We start from the raw sequence: 22,801 nt of genomic DNA on the forward strand, positions 1-22,801 counted from the left end.
CTTGCTTTTTACAGTTTTGTTTATTTGTTAAATTTTTGCAGGTCTGTTTAGTGTTTGATTTTTAACAGTTTTGTTTATTGTGAATTCTTTAGCAGTTTTGTTAATTTTCATGTTTCGACGGAAAATCTCTTAATAACCTCACTCTATTCAACAACTATCTCGCACTAAGCACAGCCTGCTCATTCCCCATTGCAACCCCTGAGTGTTCAATTTAATCACTATATCCTTACCATCTTATTATGGCGAAATAGTACCATCATCACCCTTCATACACATCACCGGGCTTGAGAAGTACTACTTTTTAATATCATGCAAGGTGGGATGCTGCAGAGCACCAGTGCGGGCTAGGTTGAGCTCACTTCTTTTACTATCTTCCGTTGTTATCATGGCACCCATACGCTATCTCCTCTCCGTACGTGTACAATTATAACTTATAAGTGTTGTCGGTTGTTAGGGGAGCAGTGGGGTATTTTGCCATTTTTTTATTCAAGGAAAATTGTGAGAAAAGTGAAAACCGTTTTTGGCTTGTACTGAATGAGTATTGACTGACGAAAGAGTTATTTCCCTTTATCAAGCCTTTGAACACCCAACTGAACATAATTTATTATTACTGTAGAAACGGTTAAAAGTTGTCCGGTATTGATAAAATTGATTTTTAAGTGTGTTTTGATTGGATGAATTTATCGAAAATGTCTAAAATTTTAATAATAGTGGGCCTCACAGCATTTTTACTCGAAACACTAGGAACTCTGGAAATTATAAAATAGATATATTTTTAGTGCAAAAACGGTTAAAAGTGGGAAAAGTGGTCCGGTAATGATTGGATGGATTTTTAAGTTTATTTTGATTGGCTGAATTTACCAACAAATTTCTAAATAACCGCCAATTTTAATCGGTGCATTGTAGTCAGTCTGAGCTTCAAGGTTTAGTCACATTCTTTCATGATTCACTCTAGCCTTTCTTGTAGTTAATTGGTTAATTACTCACTATGCACATCCAACTTTAACTTATAGTTTATTAGATTACCTCGATAATACTTTGCCACTTATTATTCACCCCTAAAATTGATTCTGAATGACTAATATAAAGATGCCCCCCCTCCTCCACTAGGTTGTTGCAGTCCACTCAAACACGGTATTTAGTCGCTTCAAACGTGTCAACCTAAAGTAAAAAGACGCTGGCATCCTGCGGTATTGACTCACTTCCACCTAGGGTGTAGAACTTTGGCCTGATTACAATGTTGTTTTCACGACCTTGCTTGCTAACTTCTTTTTAAAAGCTTGTTGGCTTCTTTAGTCTGCTGTTTCTGCTCGTAGCTTTGTCTGAAGAAAATACCGACAATCTTTTCATCTTAACCTCACTTATCGGATTACAAAGGCTCGCATTAATTTGCCCTTTGTTTAATATCATCCCTTTTTCTTGGGATAACTCACTCAGATTGTTAGCTTTAATTCCTACAGTTCTATTCAGTTATTCTGTTGAGTGTTGACCAAATTCTTCGAAACAGAACTCGAAATAGTTTCAAATCGAGTTTAATCTAAAAGCCTTTCTCGAGTTTTGCCAATATTATCCGGATCATTTTGGTAACAAATTGTCCGGGAATTAATCCAGGAAATTAAAGGTCATTCGTCAAGCGGCTAATAAACAATCTCCGAGTATCATCTCTAATTACATTTAACTAGTTTGTCTACTTTAACTTCTTCGCAAACTTAGTTAATTCAATTGCTATTTTCTTCTTTTCTGGCTTCCTTTCGACTACTTTATGATACGATTACCCCTTTGTGCTGGATAGCACTTCAAGTAAATAAAGTACCGTCACTGGTTATGTAATTGCTGTGATCAAAATGACATTACACAATCGGGTATTTAATGCAACGCACGTTTATAACGAGATAGTTGCGTAAAAATAAAAAGTATTTACCCATGATTATCTTTAATTTGTTATATTACAGAAAATCTAATAATAACAAGGCATATCGTAACGAACACCGCGAGATTGTTGATGCCTGAGAAAACTAAAGATCTTCTGTGTTTTTTACTTTCCCCTGACCGCACTCACCTCCCGACTTTCTGACTTTAATAATTGTTATATTGCTGTGTAGCTTATACTCGAACTTTCAGCCCAATCATTTCTCAGTTTACAACAGTCGGACATGTACCCCTTTCTACTGCATGATTGGAATTAGTGAATAATTGAATTAAATAGTGAATATTCAAAAGCCCACTCGGGTAATCCCACTTGCTATTCAGCACAGTTCACTATTTAGTGATCCTGTTTTATAGTCCCCTCCTCCTGGCTCTAACGTGCTGTTATTAAGTTGTTAGCAGTGTTACAAGTTAACACTCCACCAAGCTCGGTCCAGCAATATATATACATATCACCGGAGACTCGCGGGCGGAACAAAATATTGCACGCGCACGCGCGTGCAATATTTCATATGTCCCCGAGGGCGCTAGCCCGAGGAGGACATATTTTCGTATAGCACGGAGGGCCCATCGGGCCCGAGTGCTATACGATTTTTCCGCCCGCGGGTCGAGGTGATGTGGATTATATCCACCAGCGTGAGCTTTTTCTTACAGATATTAGTTTTTACTTTAGTTTCTTCAAGAGATCCGTTTTTAATTTAGTTTCACTTTTACTTTCAGTTTCAACATGTTTCTAATACGATAGTTCCGCCCTCGAGGCGAGGAATGATATCGTGTATATCCATCAGCGGGCGTTTATCACGAAGCTTCAGTTTGCAACAATCACAGCAAATTAATGTACAAGATTTCAGAAAAGTTACGAAAAAATCATGTTGCTTTTGGTTTAAGATGTAAAACAGGCAAAAATGACTGACTATAGAACGAAAAACCGGCTGCTATCAAACAATGTTTCAGCTCATTGTTTCAGGTACATATTTTAATGTAAACGATCAAAATATAGGCCTCTCTCCCTCTCTCCCTCTCTCCCTCTATCCCTCTATCCCTCTATCCCTCTATCCCTCTCTCCCTATCTTCCTCTCTCCTTCTCCCACTCTCCTTACGTCCCTCTCTCCCTCTATCCCTCTCTCTTTATCTCCCTCTCTCCTCCTCTCCCCATCTTTCTCTCCTACTCTTCCTCTATACTTTTCTACCTCTCTCCCCTCTCCCTCCCTGGAACCAGAACAAGCACCACCAGTAGCCACAGAGCCCTCTACTACCAAGTTAGTTGTCATTATCATGTCAGTTACCTGGGTAACCAGGGTTACCCGGGTAACCAGTTACTACAGTTTCTGTAGCAGCTACTGAGTGGCTGGACACTTCAAAGTAGTAACCCAGAGAGCTCGAGATCACAGTCTGATCATGGACATTTAATATGAAAGTTAAAGATCAAATTCATAACATCAATTTAAATGGCAGTTTCAAAACAAAAACAGGGCAGAATATCTTTCGGGAACACAATAGAATAACACGTAAAATTTCGGCCTACATTTCAAGATTTATCGACTGAACTAGTGAAATGAAAATGGTAAACACAACTGAAATGGTAAACACAAAACAATTATCGATACTATAATAGAGATCACCGGCTTAGAATTTAGTCTGGACGTCTCCACGAATTTGGTAACCATAGTAACAGTGTGTCAGTGTCACGTGTTCATTATGAGCCAATCATGGCAAACTGCGTGACAACTAATATAGCGTCCGATAGAGGGTGCGCTCAGAGTTTACAGTTGATACATTCTTTACATCCACTGCATATTGCCGTGGGAATTTAGAAACAGAAACTACACTAATTAGCTCACTGTACGATTATTGCAATTGAATTCATCATTAATGAATTAAACCGGTTTTAACTATAGTTCTAAGTAACTTGTAAGTTGTTGTCTTATGGAATTTCACATGGAGACGATACAGAAACTGAAAATATTTTAGAGAACTCCGGGCTATATTGCTACTGGTCAAATTAAATGTCACTTGTTAGCGGGCTATATCATGAGCGGGCTGTAGAGATATCGGGCCCTTTGACAGCGGGCTGGTGAGAGCCCGCTATGCGAAAAAGCGCACGCTGGTGGATATAGTGTCCACTATTATATGCTGTACACATGATCTCCAACAGTTCTTTATTGCACACTATAATAGTACTCAAGTGGTGCTGTCATAATATTTCAATATACGCCTGATCACGCCTGATGCTGTTGTGAATGAATACCTGATCAGGCCTGATGCTATTGTGAATGAATACCTGATCACGCCTGATGCTATTGTGAATGAATACCTGATCACGCCTGATGCTGTTGTGAATGAATACCTGATCACGCCTGATGCTATTGTGAATGAATACCTGATCACGCCTGATGCTATTGTGAATGAATACCTGATCACGCCTGATGCTATTGTGAATGAATACCTGATCACGCCTGATGCTATTGTGAATGAATACCTGATCACGCCTGATGCTATTGTGAATGAATACCTGATCACGCCTGATGCTATTGTGAATGAATACCTGATCACGCCTGATGCTATTGTGAATGAATACCTGATCACGCCTGATGCTATTGTGAATGAATACCTGATCACGCCTGATGCTATTGTGAATGAATACCTGATCACGCCTGATGCTATTGTGAATGAATACCTGATCACGCCTGATGCTGTTGTGAATGAATTCCTGATCACGCCTGATGCTATTGTGAATGAATACCTGATCAGGCCTGGAGCTATTGTGAATGAATACCTGATCAGGCCTGATGCTATTGTGAATGAATACCTGATCACGCCTGATGCTGTTGTGAATGAATACCTGATCACGCCTGATGCTGTTGTGAATGAATTCCTGATCAGGCCTGGAGCTATTGTGAATGAATACTTGATCAGGCCTGAAGCTATTGTGAATGAATACCTGATCAGGCCTGATCCTGTTATGAATGAATACCTGATCACGCCTGATGCTGTTGTGAATGAATTCCTGATCAGGCCTGGAGCTATTGTGAATGAATACCTGATCAGGCCTGATGCTATTGTGAATGAATACCTGATCACGCCTGTAGCTATTGTGAATGAATACCTGATCAGGCCTGAAGCTATTGTGAATGAATACCTGATCAGGCCTGAAGCTATTGTGAATGAATACATGATCAGGCCTGATATACACTTAGTACTGTACGTTACGTTGGGGGGGGGGGGGGGGGGGGGGGGGGTGGGTCATATTTTCTTCCAAAACACAGTTAGTACATGGTACATTTCCCAGAAAAAAGTTAGCATGGTACTAAGGGGGGTGTCCAACCCCAAAAAACCCATTTTACCTCAAATTTCAATTTTGGGAATGGGTTTTTTGGTTTTTTTGAATTTTGTGGGTGGGTATCTTATTTTATATACCAAGACACAGTTAGTACCGTGATTTCTCAACAGTTAGTATCACAAAAGCCGGCAAAAGGGGTGGGTGTCTAAATTATTATCTGAAAAAACAGTTAGTACCGCGAAGGGGGCGGGTAGGTCTTTTGACAAAATTCCAAAATTACACTTAGTCGACATCACGTACAGATCTTTAGAACTAATTACCTGATCCCCCCCCCCCCCCCCCCCCCCCGTCCAGCTATGAATTAATTCATGACCCAGCTAAAAATTGAACCTGAATCCTAATATAGCTATGAAATTGTGAATAAACAACTGAGTCAAATATGAATGACCACCTGATGTAGCTTTGAATATTAACCTGATCGATGTGTGAATAAAAACTGAACTATAATCGATATTTTAATCTGTCGCCAATAGGTTAGTAGGTATCCCAAAAGCGGTAAAACCTCAACTGTTCAGTTCCTCAAGTTTCACTAGGCTGGCCCAAACCTGGCAGACCCATGCACTGATATCTTATATCTTTATCACATTTCAGGTATTGGCCCACCAGGTATTATTCCTATTATTCCCACGAGGCCTGCCAAAAATATTTGATTAACGCGGGGGATTGTGATACTGTAGTAATTGTAGCACTATAAGCTAATGTCATGAATGTAATTTCTTTTACTCTTTGTTCGATCCCTGTTATATTATCCCCGTTGTAGGTCGTGAGATATTTCTCTATTGTGTGCCGGAGCTTTTTCCGGAGTATGCAGACCGTGTGTCTGGCCTACGTATAAGTTCACACTTTGAACTATTATTATTGCTTTTTTACGTTTCTGGTCCAAATCCGTTAGTAGCTAACTGTTTGAGTGTTGTTCGTGCAAATTAGGCTTTGTGTATTTAATTCGATAAAGTACGGCAGCCGGTTTGTCTGGTATCTCCGGTTTGTCTTAATTGTTGGTACAGTTTTGTGGTTATGACGATAAACGGAATTCCAATTGACCTCTTAAGCAATGTCTGTGAAATTGAAATTATCGTATGAAATTGAATGTGTCAAAACGTGTCGATCGTTTTCTAATATGGCGAAGGCGCCTGATGAATTGTATTTATGATTGAAGGTCAGTGAGTTTAATTATTGTAATTAAGTTTTCTGAATATACTGACAATCGACATATGAGGCACCTGGCACACTGCATACCAAAATAATGTTAATGATATTATTATGTGATAACAATAAATTCCAATGTCCGTCTCACCTGCTTTTAAAGTTCTGCTTTAAAATTTTAAAGTGCTCAACAACGCCCCTTATACACTGATAGATGAAACAATCGAATTTCCATTTCTTGCTGATATTTTGCTTGATACGTTCATTAGTTCACGTGAATTGTGGAAGGGCACTGCGTGATAAATGCATGATAAATGCATGATAAGACTTAAGATAAGGCTGTGATATCCAGCATATATGTAGGATGCTGCCTTTTTATTTTCCGTCGTGAACTTTTTTAATAAATGAAGTTTTCCTTTTATTTGGAATTTAGCTAGATTTCTATCACCTGATATAAATACACGCCGCTATTATCATGAGACAAAACTTGGCACTTGCATATCACACTCTTGAAGATATCCTGATTAAAGCGATTGGCATTCACTGCATTAAAATGCACCTGCGCTGACAAAACGTTTATGTTCGATACATGATGTGTTCTAAAATAATTTCGGGCGAATATTTTTTAACTCTCATTTTTGGTAGTTCTTTCATTCAAATTTGTGATTGTTTCTGAATAGACTCAGTGAAGACAGATTTTAATGGAAATAAATAGCTGAGTTAAATAAATAACGTATCGACATTTTTACGTCATACTCATATTCTCATATTATTTGTTATATAGTAGTGTTGAAAGCATTAAAACTCATTTTTGGCTAACGATTTTGACATCCGAAAACTTTTACCGGTAAAATTTCTTATTATTTATTATATAACTTTTTTCAAATCTAAAATAGAACAAAAATCCAGCATTTATCTATAAATGTAGGATGCTAGCTTCTGATTTTCTATCACGAACTTTTGTAATGATAATACTATAAGTGAATATATATAATAATAATGTAAGTGAAGTTTTCCTTTGGAGCAAGTTTTCCACCTGATAAAAATACACGCCGCTATTATCATGAGACAAAACTTGCATATCTCATGGTTGATGATCAAATATTCATGTTATGAACAAAAATTTTCTTAAATAATTTAAGGCAAATTTGTTTTAACTCTCATTTTTGGCTAATGATTTTAGATCCGAAAACTTTGACCTGAAAACTTGTTTATTATTTATCATATTCCCAACGTTAATGTGGCTCCTGAGTCCTGCTATGTTTTGGTTCAGTCGAATTAATTTTGATCAAGTTTATTTTCTTAGTTTAGTTAGTTGTCATCCGGCCACACTGTATGCAAATCATATTGCAATACTATTGTTTTCATTAGTTTTAAATCAAACTAATGTCAGTGTTATTTTGCATGGCTGACATGTTATGGCTCTCATTATATATGATAATTATGATAGGAAGCCTGAAAAAAAATCGGATACATACATTAAAATAATCCTTTGACTTTTTCAACGAATATAATGAACTTGAATACGAATTGGCTATGAATTAGTTGATGTTACTAAATTGCAACTTATCGCAATAAGACTGAAAGTAGGTGAATCGTCTTAAATCGTGCATAAAGAATGCGTCCAATAAGAGTAGATGGCATATTATAATTGACTTGAAAATTTTGAAAACAGCATGTTTAATGACGCCTTTTTGCAAAGGCACTCTCCAATGCAAGGTGTTGTGAAGTATTGTCGTTTCAATCTGAAAAATCGGGGCTGCCTAAAAATGTCTTTTCTTGATATCTACTGCATATCACAGACGTCTCCGAAGCATCTGAATCCATAATCAGACAATTCTTACAACGTGCTGATACAATGATACGTATAATAATACTTACATAACTTACAGCAAATCTATGGCGCTTGTATGTTATATTATATCCCTAGTTATGTGCCGTAATTATATCGATACCCTTGACACGTGGTAGCTGGTTCAGTCATTAGCTGTCATACCAATGTACAGCCTTCTGGAACCACTCATCATGCCTGATCTCTCAGGGTCAGGCTACAGCAGACCTGAAGTGTGTATGATAAGCAGTATGGTGTATAATAGGACTATATATTTAAGTAGACGGTCAGGAGTTAGGACCCCCAGTGTAGCCGGGGTGTTAGAGCCGGGTTTGTGCGTCATCGCCGCCAGCTTGATATTCCTTGTTATTACTTTATTAGATGTGAGGTTAGGACACAGTACGTAATTGTGTTTGCAATTACAATGCACGTTCTCTCGCTTTCCTAAACCAATCCTTGAATAAATTTCATCTCTTACCTTATTAGTCGTTCTAACTGTTTTAACTCGTGGTTGTGTCTTTAAAACTTGTACTAGAACCTTTGGCTCGAGCTGTGATACCTCTGAATCCAGTGCTTTCTGCTTCATATCTGTCAGCCTGACCATTGACAACTAATATCCCCCACTTAGTACCCTGTCTGCCTTACTTGTATTCGTCTCTCTTGCGCTCTGTGAACTCAGGAATGCATGTCTGAGCTAGTTTAGATTTATCTTTGATTATAATACTATTATCAATAGTACTAATAGTTAATACTCATACTTCCACATAATTTTGAATTGCAAGAGCCCCCTGGGGCACTGTCGGCGTGACAGGAGTAAATCTGCATGTTACTCAGTTCCTTGCGCTATTTATTTACTGACTCAGTTTTAAATGTTGTTTAAAAACAAACCGTCCGACATAAAACAGACCTATTATCTTATCCTCATGTATGTATTTACGTCTTAAATGTTCGCTTGGCCGGCAAAAACATCGTCGCAAATGTCAACGGCATCGAGCTGGAATCGCTGTGGTAGATGCCACATTTTCGTTATTTAAGCATACAAAAGTCAGTATTAAACGCTTTAGAATGGCTACAAAGTAACTGTCGCAATATGACACACAGCGTTTAATTTCGTTAAATTAAATTGTGTCAAATTTGTATTGCCTGGGAAATAAAGTTGTATTTTGTCGGTAATGTTTGCGTGATATTTTCAAGTTTACTTACTTAACTTAATCTGTTTTCTGTCCTCGCATTTCTTATTTTTGTGGTGCATGGTTCTCAATGCATCCCTCCGCGTGCATCCCTATAGATATCAGTAACAAGAAGGTATGCCAACAATTTTACTGTAAATTTATCCCGATACGAGGCATATGATACCTGTAATTACTTAGGAATAAGACATATATTATGTACGACGTACGTGTATCTGCACATATCTCCGCCTTGTACCAGGGAATCTTCTTTTGATTGGTCGGCGTCGACAATAAGAGTACCAGGGAATATGAATCATATAATCTTTATGAATTATTAGCGACCATTTTTTTTCTCACTGTCCTATTATATGCCGCGACCGTATTATCAATCCTGAGGATTCATTTTGTTTTTCTCCGTCTCAGTGAATTAGTTTCGGGGTCTTTTTAATTCACTCATCATGCACATGAGTAAAGAAGTAAAATAGGCCGGTATAGTAATTAAGTAATTAGGCTGTGCTTCACACTTTTCTTCATGTTTTCTCATATTCTAAGGTCCACCGTCCATCATAATTACTTGCAGACTACATGGATAATGGGTATCATTTCCTAAGAATAAGAGTAGGCATTGTGCTTATGCACTGATTATTTTAATGAGATTTAAAATTGCACGAGCCTGTGGTCTAATCCCTTTCATCACGACCCGATTACCGTCCGACCCGACTCCATGACATTGTCGTATGTACAATACACGGTTGTATTTTTAGTTTGCTTTATATTAAGTCTCAGCGCGTATTCGACGAAACTTTTAAAAAGTTACAATGGCGCATACTTTACGTTTATCATGCATTGATTACCACTCTTTAAGATGATGGAGGTTGGTATTTTATAATTTCTTGAGAACCGTTTATTTGGGATTTTGTGTCGACTAATTTGGTTAGTGGAACACTGCAGCGTGTTCACTTCTACCGCTTCAATTGCTCTTGTACTCTCATTTTAAAATTAGATGAAATGCAAACACATAAATTGCTTTAGAGAAACACTACTGAGTGTTGCAGCGCATGTGTGTTATGTTTCCTTGAAGTTGCAGCCAGCTAGCCATCAAACTATCAATAACATGTCCACGTTGTAATTCTGTGTTTTTTCTCTCTATATAATAGTGTAATACTCTTGCCCGTGTTTTTAACAAAACTTTCAATTTGCAAGGTGGTCCTGAATATGATTGAAAAATATATATCATTTCCGGGCTTTATCATATTCTCATTGCATTATTCTCTGATATGCCCCACCTACCCAATATAGTAACTACATAATATAATAATATATATATATATTTAATTATGTTAGCAGTGATATTGAATCAAGCTCTCTGCTCGGAAGCTAAGTAGCACAGAAAGTAGTAGTGCTGTTATTAGTTTTAATTGTAACTGTGTTTCTATTAAAATGCAATATAATAGTACTGACCGTGCAGGTTGATATTCATATAATAAGGGGACTCATACTATGACACATTTCTAGATCGTAGGTTTGTGTTAATTCATGGTTATTTGTTATTGTGCTATGCCTAATGAGATTAATATTATGAGCTGTTTCTTAACCATGGTTACTGTGGTTGATTTCGTGTTTTCGGTCATTTTAAGCTCCTCTATGTTCAGTTTATGCTGTATAAATAAGATCAAAAGATTGGCAATTTGATAAGAAGCCAAAGGTATTTCGATGAAAGAAATAGAATTGTGAATCCTGAGTGTGTTGCCTTTGATGTCACGTTACTTATACTTAGGTTTTGTCCACAATATCGTAACAGTTGCACAGGAATATCATACAGCATGAATATTATATACCTACTCTTTATATGAAATTAAAGTCATAAATTTTAGCAACCCGGATTAAGCTGCCTCCTCTGAATTTTGAAGTTGATGTGAAGCTTTAGAACTACACAAAATAACTCTTTAAAATTTCAATAAATGGGGCAACGCACAAAAACCATTGATCTGGTATTGCCATTATCATTAACTAATCAATTAATCAATTAAGAACTTTCGACTTGTCGTTGGAACTGGACTGTCTTAGCCAATAATCCACCAAATTGTATGTGCTTCTTACATTTCGGTCCTAACAAAGACTTAATTGAGAGCACGAATACACAATAACTGTTTGTAAAGAGGCTACCTAGACGGAATCGGCTTCCTTCGCATAAATTTCTGATATTATGCTTGAATTATAAATGCTACGATGAACTTAAAACTTAGCCTTGCTCATCATTAGTGTGCTGGTTAGTTACTTTAGCAGTACAACGTTTTAATAAATACCTCATCCTATTGAGCCACGTACACCGTTCCGCCAGTAATTAACTGTTTAAATATACCTCCCAGCTTGTACCGGATCCTCTCCCAGCTTGTACCGGATTGTGTTCATTATCAAATGTCCCCCCTGATGTGTCAGCGGAGGCAATGCTCGTTCCACCACTTTTCACACAATCGCACATTCACCTTATTGGTTCGACTAATTCTCTGCTCCACTTGAAAGGTTTCCTGGGTTTGCTTTTATCTCGCTGCTTGCCCGGTAGACAACGCAGGAAAATACATAAACCATGATGCTACCACCAGCCAAGCTGGGTTCTACAATTAAGTAATGGTCCTGGCCCAGGTAGACCCTGGGGTGGTTCATGTAGTTGTCACATGGTCCCTGTCGACACCTGCCCTGTGGCCGTGCCGTCTGCTTGGTGGGCGGTGTTTACTGCTTACTCTGAGTGTGGGTTTACTAACTACAGCACTGCTTTGTACCATGACAGTTCATCTTTACTGATGTTCCGTGGCCATGCGCTGGGTTTGGACCTGCACTTAGACAGAGCTGAAATACTCTACACGCCCACCGATTATATAGCCATCAATACCTTATTGGTAGTGGTCTGCATCCCCAAAAACCAGTGGGTAATTATGTTCGTGCAATCTGCAAAAATAATGCCTTTTTCAGTATGATTTTTAAAGATCTTTGAATCAACTGGACATGTAAATTGATATTGCCACAATATCGTTTGCATAATGAAATTCGCTGGTGCATATTCGTTTGGACTTGTAGACCTCAACCGTAGCTCAGTACTCTGTTTTTACACACCCTGCTCGACACCCTGATTGACACCCTGCGTAATAGGTGGCTGACTCCCACCCTGCCATAAATCCTAGCTTCGAGGCCGTTTTTTAGAATATTATAACGAACTGTGTCATATTGCTTGGCTGATTTGTGGAAAAATAAAAAATTACTACTTAGTAATTGCAAGGAATCATTGCTGAGTGTTGACATTATGTTTCATGAAAAAATATCTTATCGGTGAAATATACCCACCTTAGGTCATCAAATCTAAGAAAGTGGTGGGATGTGCTTAACCGGGCGCCGCATTCGCAGGTTACGTCGAACATGTAGAACTTTGCTCTGTGTACCTTGTTTGAGTCAGGTTCAAAGGAAAATGGGTTTCGGCCGCTTCAAATTGTATAGTCTAAAGGAAGGGATTTGAAAAACAAGGGGGAATGGGTTTGCAAAGTGGGACTGGGGCCGGGAGAGGAAGGGCTCCATAATCTGGGTTGCATTTTATGAAGCCTTTAACATTCTCATTTTCTGGAGAATTTTCTGGAGAATTGTAACGGTAAGTTTCTCAGACTAATCAACGCCAGACCAATAACGAGTCATAATCATTTAGGATCATTGGAAACCAATTGTAATCTCAGTCATATGGTCATCATACCCATATCATATCATTTTATCTCATTGATTTCAACATCATAATTATATCTCCACTACAAAACTATCATACTGCTGCCTCACAAGCAAATATTATTACAGTGGGTCCCCTTATATGGCTCATAAATCATGTCCTCATAATCAGGCGACTCACTTTGACCACAATAAAATGTCACGTGACTCATATGGCAAGTTTTTTTGTATCGGGTGACTTAGAGGTTAGCTTTATGAAAGGGGTTTGGCTCCGCTTATTCTTTATGGTGGCCCAATCACATATAAGGTACAGCTGGCAAATTCAATGCACATATTGTGTTAATAGAGCCCATGTTTTGTTTGTGGCAACACGTTTCGTGTCAGTGGTCCCCCATTATTTTTAATGGAATACCTTACCTCAAAACTGAGATTTATTTAACGTAGTGCCGATTTCGTTGTGCCGTATGACAGCTCGCATAGTTTATATTCTAGAAACTTATAAGTATCATTTAAGAGTAATTACTCAGACCATTCTCCTACTGGAAGTAATTTTCGCATGACTGGCATAGTCTAGACTCTGGTCAGAGAGTGATATCAAATTATCAATGTTAAACTTGATACTAGGTAACCATTGTACTTGTCCAGTTGCAATCTTGATCTTGACTCTCCTTTAAAACCTTCCTTAAAACCAAATCAGACATCGTTGCTGGTGAGCCTTGGAGTACAATAAAACCTCTCGCTATACCATACCTTGATGCACCGTGTACTTCGATATTCCGGGCCTTTTCCTTTCACCCAAACTTATAGTTGATTAGTTTGTTTTGTGCAGGAAATGTTCATAATCGTTACTCATATTGCATTTGGTGGTGATTTGAGTACATATCGAGCTGTATTTTATCACGATACGACACCATACGTGTTCACAAGGCCATACTTTGCTCATGGAATTAGGCAAAAATATGGATATTAAAGGTGAGCAGTTACTTAACACACAGTCTTTATTTTAGTTCCTTGATTAACTCGATACCGAATATTTTAGTTATTCCAACCAGAGCCCCAAAAGTCATATTTTGATAAATCATGTAGATGGAAAAGAATTTTGCCGTCAAATCATAGCTCTATTTTTGTAAAGTATGCTGTTTTTGATGAAATATGAGTGCTGAGTTGCAACTTACAAAATGTATCCATTTTGATTATCCAGATGGTGTAGATTTTGACTAAACGGGCACCAAGTTAGGAGAAATATCAGTTCAAATGATAAAAATGTTTGGTAGATATATCATCCCATCTCTAGATCCATCGTAATCCTCAAAATCTCTGGTGAGTAGATAAAAACTCTAATAATACCAGCACTCAATGATTTGGGAGGCTATCAATTAATTGGATAACGGAATCACGTGAACCTCTCTATACCGTGCACTTTTTCATTTCCCCCGTGAGTCCCATGAAAGATTTCACTGTAATAACTTAATAAGCTGCCGCGTTAAGTTTCGATAACTTAACCTTCATGCTGAACCCCAATCTCACCCTGGTAATGTACCCCGAGTGATGTTGTGCACACTTATAACTAGCTCCATTCTGATTGTACACCACACAGTTTTAAATCTCCATACCGTTTACATAGCTGATACCGTGTATTGAGTATGCCTATCGTTATGTTCTTTGTTCATACAGCTATATGAGTATATGATCGTTAACATAGACCGACAATTTCATACGTTGGTTCGAGCAGCACTTGCCAATCTTCATGATAGTCTTACAGGCGCTACCACAGTAGAGTGTGGTAAGAAACAGAGCCATTCACAGCTGGTTCGGATTACTGTTGTTATTATTGTTAACATTTTGTCCATTCCATAGGACTTTAAGAACTCTTGTTTAAATTTTCAACCGTTAAGGCCTTGATATTGTAACAAAATTATTGTTGACAATTCCAAACTGATTACCAAACTATACCGGCAGTACACGTACCAAAAAATTCGAATTTAATGCCACTTTGACCGGCAGTCGTGCAACGTTTCGTTTTCCTCTTTGTTACTATAATGTCGCTAACACAATGACTTTTCCATCAGTACTCAGACATGATAATAAGGTTAGACCAACAGAGTTAACCGCCTCACCAGCCAAACCTGACCGAGTATCTCAGCACAAGCAACCTGTTTCTCAGCACGTGCAACCTGTTTCTCAGCACGTGCAAATCACCACGGTCACCATGGCGGCTGGCAGTGCTTCAGACAATGAAGAGATCATAGTTGAAATGGAGGGTAACAACAAGGTCCGTGCCCGATCAGGCAGGAACCGCCTGGCGGCCGTCCTGGTTGTCTTGGTGGTCTTATTAACGCTCATAGTGGTGTTGTGCATCACCGTGAAGGCTAAAGTTGTCCTGACGGTACTGAGTGACAAGCCGATCACGCCTGACAGTGACTACAGGGAATACCGGGTGATACAATTAACCAATACCATGGTAGTGACTCTCATCTCAGACCCTAATACCCGGACTGCTAGTACCAGCATTAACGTGGCTGTCGGCAGTCTCTGTAACCCGGACGATGTCCTGGGACTGGCTCATTATCTGGAGCACATGCTGTTCATGGGCACTGAGAAGTATCCTCAAGAGAACCGGGCTGATAAGTACGCCAGTGATAACGACGGCTGGATCAATGCCTGGACGGATGACACCAACACCAACTACCACTTCTTAGTTGAGAACAGTGCTCTCAAAAACATGACAGACATTTATGCTCAGTTTTTTATCAGCCCCCTGATGAGGAAGGATAGTTTGCAGAGGGAAATGTTGGCTGTTCAAAGCGAGTACATGATGGGTTTCAGTGTGGATTTCTGGCCGGAGTACGAGATGATGGTGGGAAATGCTAACCCGGAATCACCTTATAGTAGGTAAGTAATTAAATTAATTTACTTTTGATTTTATTATATTACAAAGTAATATAAGTGCAATGCATAGCAATCTATTATTTACGAAATATTACAATAATTTGATACTAAATATCTAATTCTAATTTATCTATGATTTAATTGGATATGCGATGAATTACCTTGATTCAATTTAGGCCGAATTTTATAAAAGCTGATTTGATTGAGATTGCTGCTGAGTGCTGAGTACTCGCGTTAATTGTCGTGCTCCTTAATTAGTCTATCGTCAATGAAGTGTACCCCTTGTGCACGGATTCCATGCGGCAAGTGCAAGGAACTGGACTAAAATGCGTAATGCTAAACCACTTGTTCATTGCTCGTACATGTTATAATTAGCTTTTTAACGTCGTTCGTTATTAGCTAATGTTTGTGTCTCGTGCACCTAAAATGACAGGCGACCCAAACTCGAAATTAAATACCTATTTAGCTTGAAATATATTCTCAAATTAAATCGCGTATTGTTTTTTTTAATGATTATTTTCAACTTTCTCGAAAACTGTTTGATTTAAACTCGAAGGAAGGTTGAGATGGAGCAATCATTACCTTCCCCAGAGTCAACATATAAGTGTGGCAGGTGCGGAATCGCACTTAAAGTTGCCGTTTCCCGCACATTTTCGCACTTTAAGCCGTTTCCCGATAAGCAGCTTTTTAACCGGACCGTAACTGGGTATAATTAAAACCGGAACCGGATTAGGCTTCTCAAAATTTCATTTTGAAAATCCAAATGGTATAAATTTTGGTTAAAAGGACACCATTAGATAAACATTAACCTACATGCTGTGAGATAACTTATATCAGCCTTTTTTAATGAAACATGACTGCTGAGTAGCAACTTGCAAAATGTATACCAATGATATGATTATTCTGATCAGAGTCAGAATAATCATATCTGTTGTCAGTTGCTCTTTTGTTGTTACTTGTTAGGGAGCGTTCATGTATCGCGTCACCTAGTTTTTAGCCATTTTACCTATGTCGTATCTGTCTGCAGAGGCAATATTAAACTGAAATGTTGCCCCAGCTTTCCCAATCAGTTTTGAAGTCATTAAGATCCCTGTAGTGTTAGTGTGGGGTGCATGTGAGAGCTGTTACCTTGATATCGTCACTAACCTGATAGAAAGCTGCCAATTTCCACCATGTCACACCTTGCCTCAAGATCACATATAGCTTAGAGTTAAATTGATAACTGCAGTGAGATGACTTAGAACCTTCGAGACAGGACTACATCACCACGACAAGATATGAAAATAACCCAGATCGATGAGAGAGCAAATGACAGTGTCACATATTAAATCCTGCAGCAGCAGCTCTCTCAGGTCGTATTATCACACGAGTGAAATAATATGACGTGTACACCCCGAGTATTCTTGTGTTTGATGACGCGCGAGTATTTTCATCAAACATTGCACTTAAAGTGATTTGTGCAGGAGAATCCCTTTTAGAGACAAGAGTTCGCGTATATTTTCCTGCTGCTCGGCAGAAAAATAGTTGTCATTCGCTTTTTTTCATTGAGTGTTGACCGGACCGATAAGTTGGTTTAAAGTTTTTTGCATTACTGACGGTATTTTATTTTATGTACTATGGTCTATAGTCTAGACGTTGAATATCCTAGACATTTAGCATCTGCTAAAGTAATGAATCGTTTCGGAATACTGGGATATGCTATTAAAATAGACTGCTAAATACAATGCTAAATGAATTGTTCGTTTTATATCACTTCATTTGTGAAAAGGGCGAGGTGTTAGCGCATATTTATCTCCAGCTTTTGATATTCACCGTCAGAGCTTTTACCGTTTGACTCCGTGGTGAATGAAGAAAAATTGTCGGCGTGATCCCTCTTAGGATTGACTTAAAATTAGAGAATCAAGTTTGGCTGTAAATACTTAAATAGAGGCGCGAGGGCAATTTTGTTTACGGCTCTCTTTGGTAAAACCAATTATGTATTTGGCAGGACACTCTCGACTTGTTTCCTGCTCGTTGCTTTACATCGTTGTGCTGTGATATAATACTGTAATATATGCTGATCACTAGGTCGTTGGTGTAAGTCAATGAGCTTTCCCAATACCCATTACCATGCGCTGTCTCATAAACAGTCCGCGCCTCTTTGCCAATACCCATTACCAGGTGCTGTCTCATAAACAGTCCGCGCCTCTTTCCCAATACCCATTACCAGGTGCTGTCTCATAAACAGTCCGCGCCTCTTTCCCAATACCCATTACCAGGTGCTGTCTCATAAACAGTCCGCGCCTCTTTCCCAATACCCATTACCAGGTGCTGTCTCATAAACAGTCCGCGCCTCTTTGCTAAGTGTTTGTAAGTTAAAACGGTGCTGCTTTCGTGATAAACGCTGCTGTTATTTGATTATTTGACATCATCAATAAATGAAAGAATTTGAGATGAACAACACTAATAATTTCGATTAAAAAGTGATTGTGCGTTTTAATTGAGCCTTTCAGTATATGTAATGTTAACTCCCTTTTCTTTGTTATGAAACATTGAAAGTTAATATAAAACGCGGCTTTGCGTTTGGTGATATATTTTAAAACGCCCTCGTAGCTGTTTGTTTTCCGCGAGCTTATGCAATGAAAACGCATATAAGTTTATACGTAATTGTAAAGCCTACATACTGTTCTAAACCGTCCTCGGAAATATTCCTGTCTTCGCCATTTATCCGATCAATCATGACATGAATGGTGTTGATGACAAACAACGCTCTATGATCCCTGTCAAAACTCCTCCTCTCATTTTATTTTTCTCGCCTCAATGAACTCCACCCATGATAATGTTAGAACTTTCCTCCACGCCGTACAGTAGCCATACAGTACACCCTGTGTGTGATGCACCATATCACAGCGATTTAATTACCTGTAACAGTTAGGAATTATATTAAATTTCCGTTCAACTTTTGTTTTAATTCCAAGGCAATTAGGCTGAAATTACGGGTAAGATTATTTGAGAAAGTCAGCTCGATATCATCCTGTGACTACCTATGATAGAGATCAGCAGGATGTCTGTATAGCCAAGTTAAACGGTACATTTTCATCCTAGAGTTGATATCTTGCCCAGGTTGATCTGCTTGGAAACTGTAGTCCGGAATTAGTGACCGGACCACCGGATCGGATTGTTCTGTCACTTCTCCGCTTGTTTCGCATGCTCTGAATCTTGTTGATACCTCACTACTTTTAAACTAATTAGTAATTCGTAATATCACTACAGCCGGAAAAGGTTATCTAGTTTAGTGTTAGTTAGCATGTTGAAAGGTGAAGCTGTATTTAAACCCTCCATGTCATCTCAGGTAACATGTAGGGTGCATACTTTCATTAATAAACATTTTCCTGGTGTCACATGACACGACGACATATTATATGCCGGGGTAAGTAGCACCTACCTTATAAAAAATCGCAGAAAGCCTATTTGGTAATTAGTTCAAAGAGTAAACTGCTCCTCTCTCCGGCAACGTAGGAGGTTATTTGTCACTTCTCCTCCAAGTAATCTGTTGGATGTTTCTTTGCTTAGCATTGACAGGACGTCATACGACTTGTGTACATCACTCATCAGCAAGTTCATTGGTTACAATTCTTACTGTTTCCAAACAAAAATGACGTGCGATCCTCTCTTCACGAGTAGTCTCGAATCTATATCTGATTGTCATTTTATCTACGTAACGTAAAGGTTGGAGCTGCCTTGTATTGTTCACATTGCAGATCCATCCATGCCATCGGTACCACATAGATATATCAGCGTATCTTTTCTGAGACGAGGTGAAGATTGAGTCATTATAGTTCCCGGCGTTGTTTGAAATATTTACAGTTTACCTTGCTATTTTAACTATTCCGAGTTAGCATTGTTCCATGTTCTATAAAAAGTTAATGTGTAAATTTTCCAATTTCAATTGAAATGAGCTTCATTAGTTTACTTTATCGTTTCTTCAACAATTTAGACGTTTTGTTTAAGCTCCATATCAGACAAATAGTGTGTTGCTGTATAATAATGGTAACGTGCAAGCGGAACCTCGCTTACAGTTACACTTATACAGCTTGGAACCGAGCCTGACTAATAACTCATTACTCAATGAAATGAATAAATGTAAGATAAGAATATAGAGTGGAACAATTTTGTAGAGCACGTACCGATCATCTCGCTTATATACTTGGGAATATTGCATTAATATTTGACTTCATTGAGTTATTGGGTGCACTATAAGTTTCACTATTTGTATTAGTTGTACATAAGTTTGATCGGTCCGAGCAGGATGGTTTCCATGCAGTCTGGTTTTGGTGATCGGGTTTATTCATATTGTTTGAGTTTTATTTGAAGATGGTATCTAGTATCTTGGCTTCTTTGTGTCGACCCAGACAGAGCCATTGCCCTCAGTTCTTCCTTCTATATCAGCCCAGTCCGTCGTCTCATCAAATTTTATCCTTATGATTAGTTGCTGCTTGTAGTAGTATTAGTACGTTGTCAGTGCACCATTAATTTTCTTCTTAATCTGGCACTGAAACAGATTCATTTTATAAGCTATAAGAGTGTATGTCCTTGGCTTGTAGCGCAGTTCTTATCACGTTCATCTTGATATGCACCACTTCTGAAGCAAGGGGGGGGGGGGGGGGGGCGTAATTGTGAAATAAAAATGTTACTGCTGTTTTCCCCATTATTATTAGAAAAAACTGCTGATAGGAAAGGGGCAGTTTATTTATTATCAATGAAGTTTATCTAATATTATTGCCAAATGAAGCACAACGACCATGACCAAAATGTATATTTATCAAATGCACCTGATCGATTTATGAGCATTTATGAAATTACCCGCCCTGTTGCAATTAAGCGCTGTCGTAGTTAAGTATTAGCTGTAATTTACGCACTATATTGCGTCAGCACTTTGAACATAATACTATCATATGAATTATTGTTTAAATAATAAACACGCCCCCCCCCCCCCCTCCTCCTTTCTCTAGTGCAAAAGCATATCCGCACTGAACTAGTGTACCACGACTAAAAGCCGGATATGAACTTATAGTACACTGCTAGGTGATGTCTGTGAGTTTAAGGCAGCTTATAGCATCGATTATTGACGGAAGATCTATCTAATTTGATGCAGGATTCTTCTCGAATCACACGAGCGATTGTTGACGAATGTTCATAACATAACAGGGCTTGGATGCCATGTGATACAGAAAATGATTTGACACTTCATTTGACAAACACTAATTATTCAAGAGTAGAGCTGCTTTCTCGTATATTTACGTATTTCTCATATGTTTACGTATCATGTGCTAAAGTTAATGGTTTCCAATTAATGCATTAAAAACCTATATAAATGTCTCAGACTTGCTTTCGATAGTGCGTACACCAAGATCGAGTTACCGAATTGCCGCATTTCTATGGCACTTTATATCTTGTCGTCTAACATCTTCCGTCATAAAAGTACTTTGTTATTTATTCGTAAATAGCACTTCATGTTTCACAACCATATGCGAGTCACTATTCCGCTTCCCCAATGAAATTGACGTTTGTAAATTTTACATTCCCGCACGATCATTTAAAATAGATGCAATTTTTCGTGGTTCCACTTTGGCTTTGTAGCGAACAGAATAACCATATGCTAAGTATTCTAAAATTTTCTCCGGAATTGAATAAAATGCTAATATTCACTTTCACTGTAAACTTAATGTTTGTTGAGTATTCCGACCATTGAAACTTTGTAAGCAAGTTTCTTTGTAGGTTTATAGTAGCCCAAGTATACTACCCATGATTTTCAGACGTGAATTAAGTTAATAAACTACTTTTAATTCGAGCTCTGAACGCATATTTCTCATTTAAACACATCACCACATTCCGTCGTACGCTGCTTACTCGTCATGAGCCATGTTCACTCGGCACAATCGTGTTTGTTATTTACTATCGCACTTGGTTCCAATAACAAATTGGGTGTGTTCCCCTTGTTTTTAAAGTTCCTTTCGTTATCTAATCATTAACTTTGTTTCAACAGTGATGATGACGTCATAATCGCTTAAGTGATGTCATGATGCGTTTAGTGACGTCATGAACACCGTTGTTAAGTCGTGGGAGCTAGTTAAATTAACGTCGATTTGAGATAGAAAGTGGATATTAAACATATTCTAAATCAGACATATTTTCCCTGAACCCCACCCTGAACCACCCAGGTTCTCAGTCAATACCCGAACAGTACGTGGACACGGGTTTTTAACCCCACAACATTAACCATGAATATAAAAAATATCTTTTAAACAAAGAAGACTACCGTTTTCATCACTACACCCACCAGGCAGGTGCTAGGACCCGGACTAGTACCCGAACAACTCTGTTAAACAATTATATGTCAAGACACTCCCACTTGTACGGGTTGAGCTATACCTTCGACCAACGCCGAATATAATAATGTACCTATCAAAAAGACGTCCACGTCTGAACCGGAGGAAATCCTTTTGGGGTGATGCTTTCTGTCCGGAATGCTGATCTCAATGAAGTTACCCGTTCCCAGATGACAAGATATAATCTGACAGATATACATCTGTCATGGCGTAGCAACAGACCCGGCATTCGGTGTACCCTTACCATAATAACAAGGCTGAGAGAAAACTATATGGCAGTATTACTCCCCGCTAATGACACCGTACGAGAACTCCGTGTATATCTAACCTCTACGTAAAATTACTCGACATATTGTGCTTGTTTTAACATTTGAGTGCCTCGTTTTGTCGAGATAATAGTTGGTTTTTAGCTGCTTCGTACTAGACT

General features: G+C 38.5%; 1 protein-coding gene across 7 annotated transcripts in view; it reads left to right on the plus strand.

The window, feature by feature from the left end:
- LOC134818889 (uncharacterized) overlaps positions 1–22,801 on the plus strand; it is a 67,240-nt gene that overhangs the window by 25,678 nt on the left and 18,761 nt on the right. For 2 of the 7 annotated variants that reach the window (XM_063828594.1, XM_063828595.1), the window contains exon 1: positions 15,166–16,009. The exons of the other annotated variants lie outside the window; for them this stretch is intronic. In XM_063828594.1, the coding sequence (XP_063684664.1) occupies positions 15,171–16,009 (839 nt within the window). In that variant the 5' untranslated portion in view covers positions 15,166–15,170. Of the gene's footprint in view, positions 1–15,165; positions 16,010–22,801 lie in introns of those variants that run through there. 7 annotated transcript variants of the gene reach the window in all.

The sequence above is a fragment of the Bolinopsis microptera genome, chromosome 7, assembly GCF_026151205.1.
Source record: "Bolinopsis microptera isolate Bmic1 chromosome 7, MBARI_Bmic_1.0, whole genome shotgun sequence".
Taxonomy (NCBI): Eukaryota; Metazoa; Ctenophora; class Tentaculata; order Lobata; family Bolinopsidae; genus Bolinopsis; species Bolinopsis microptera.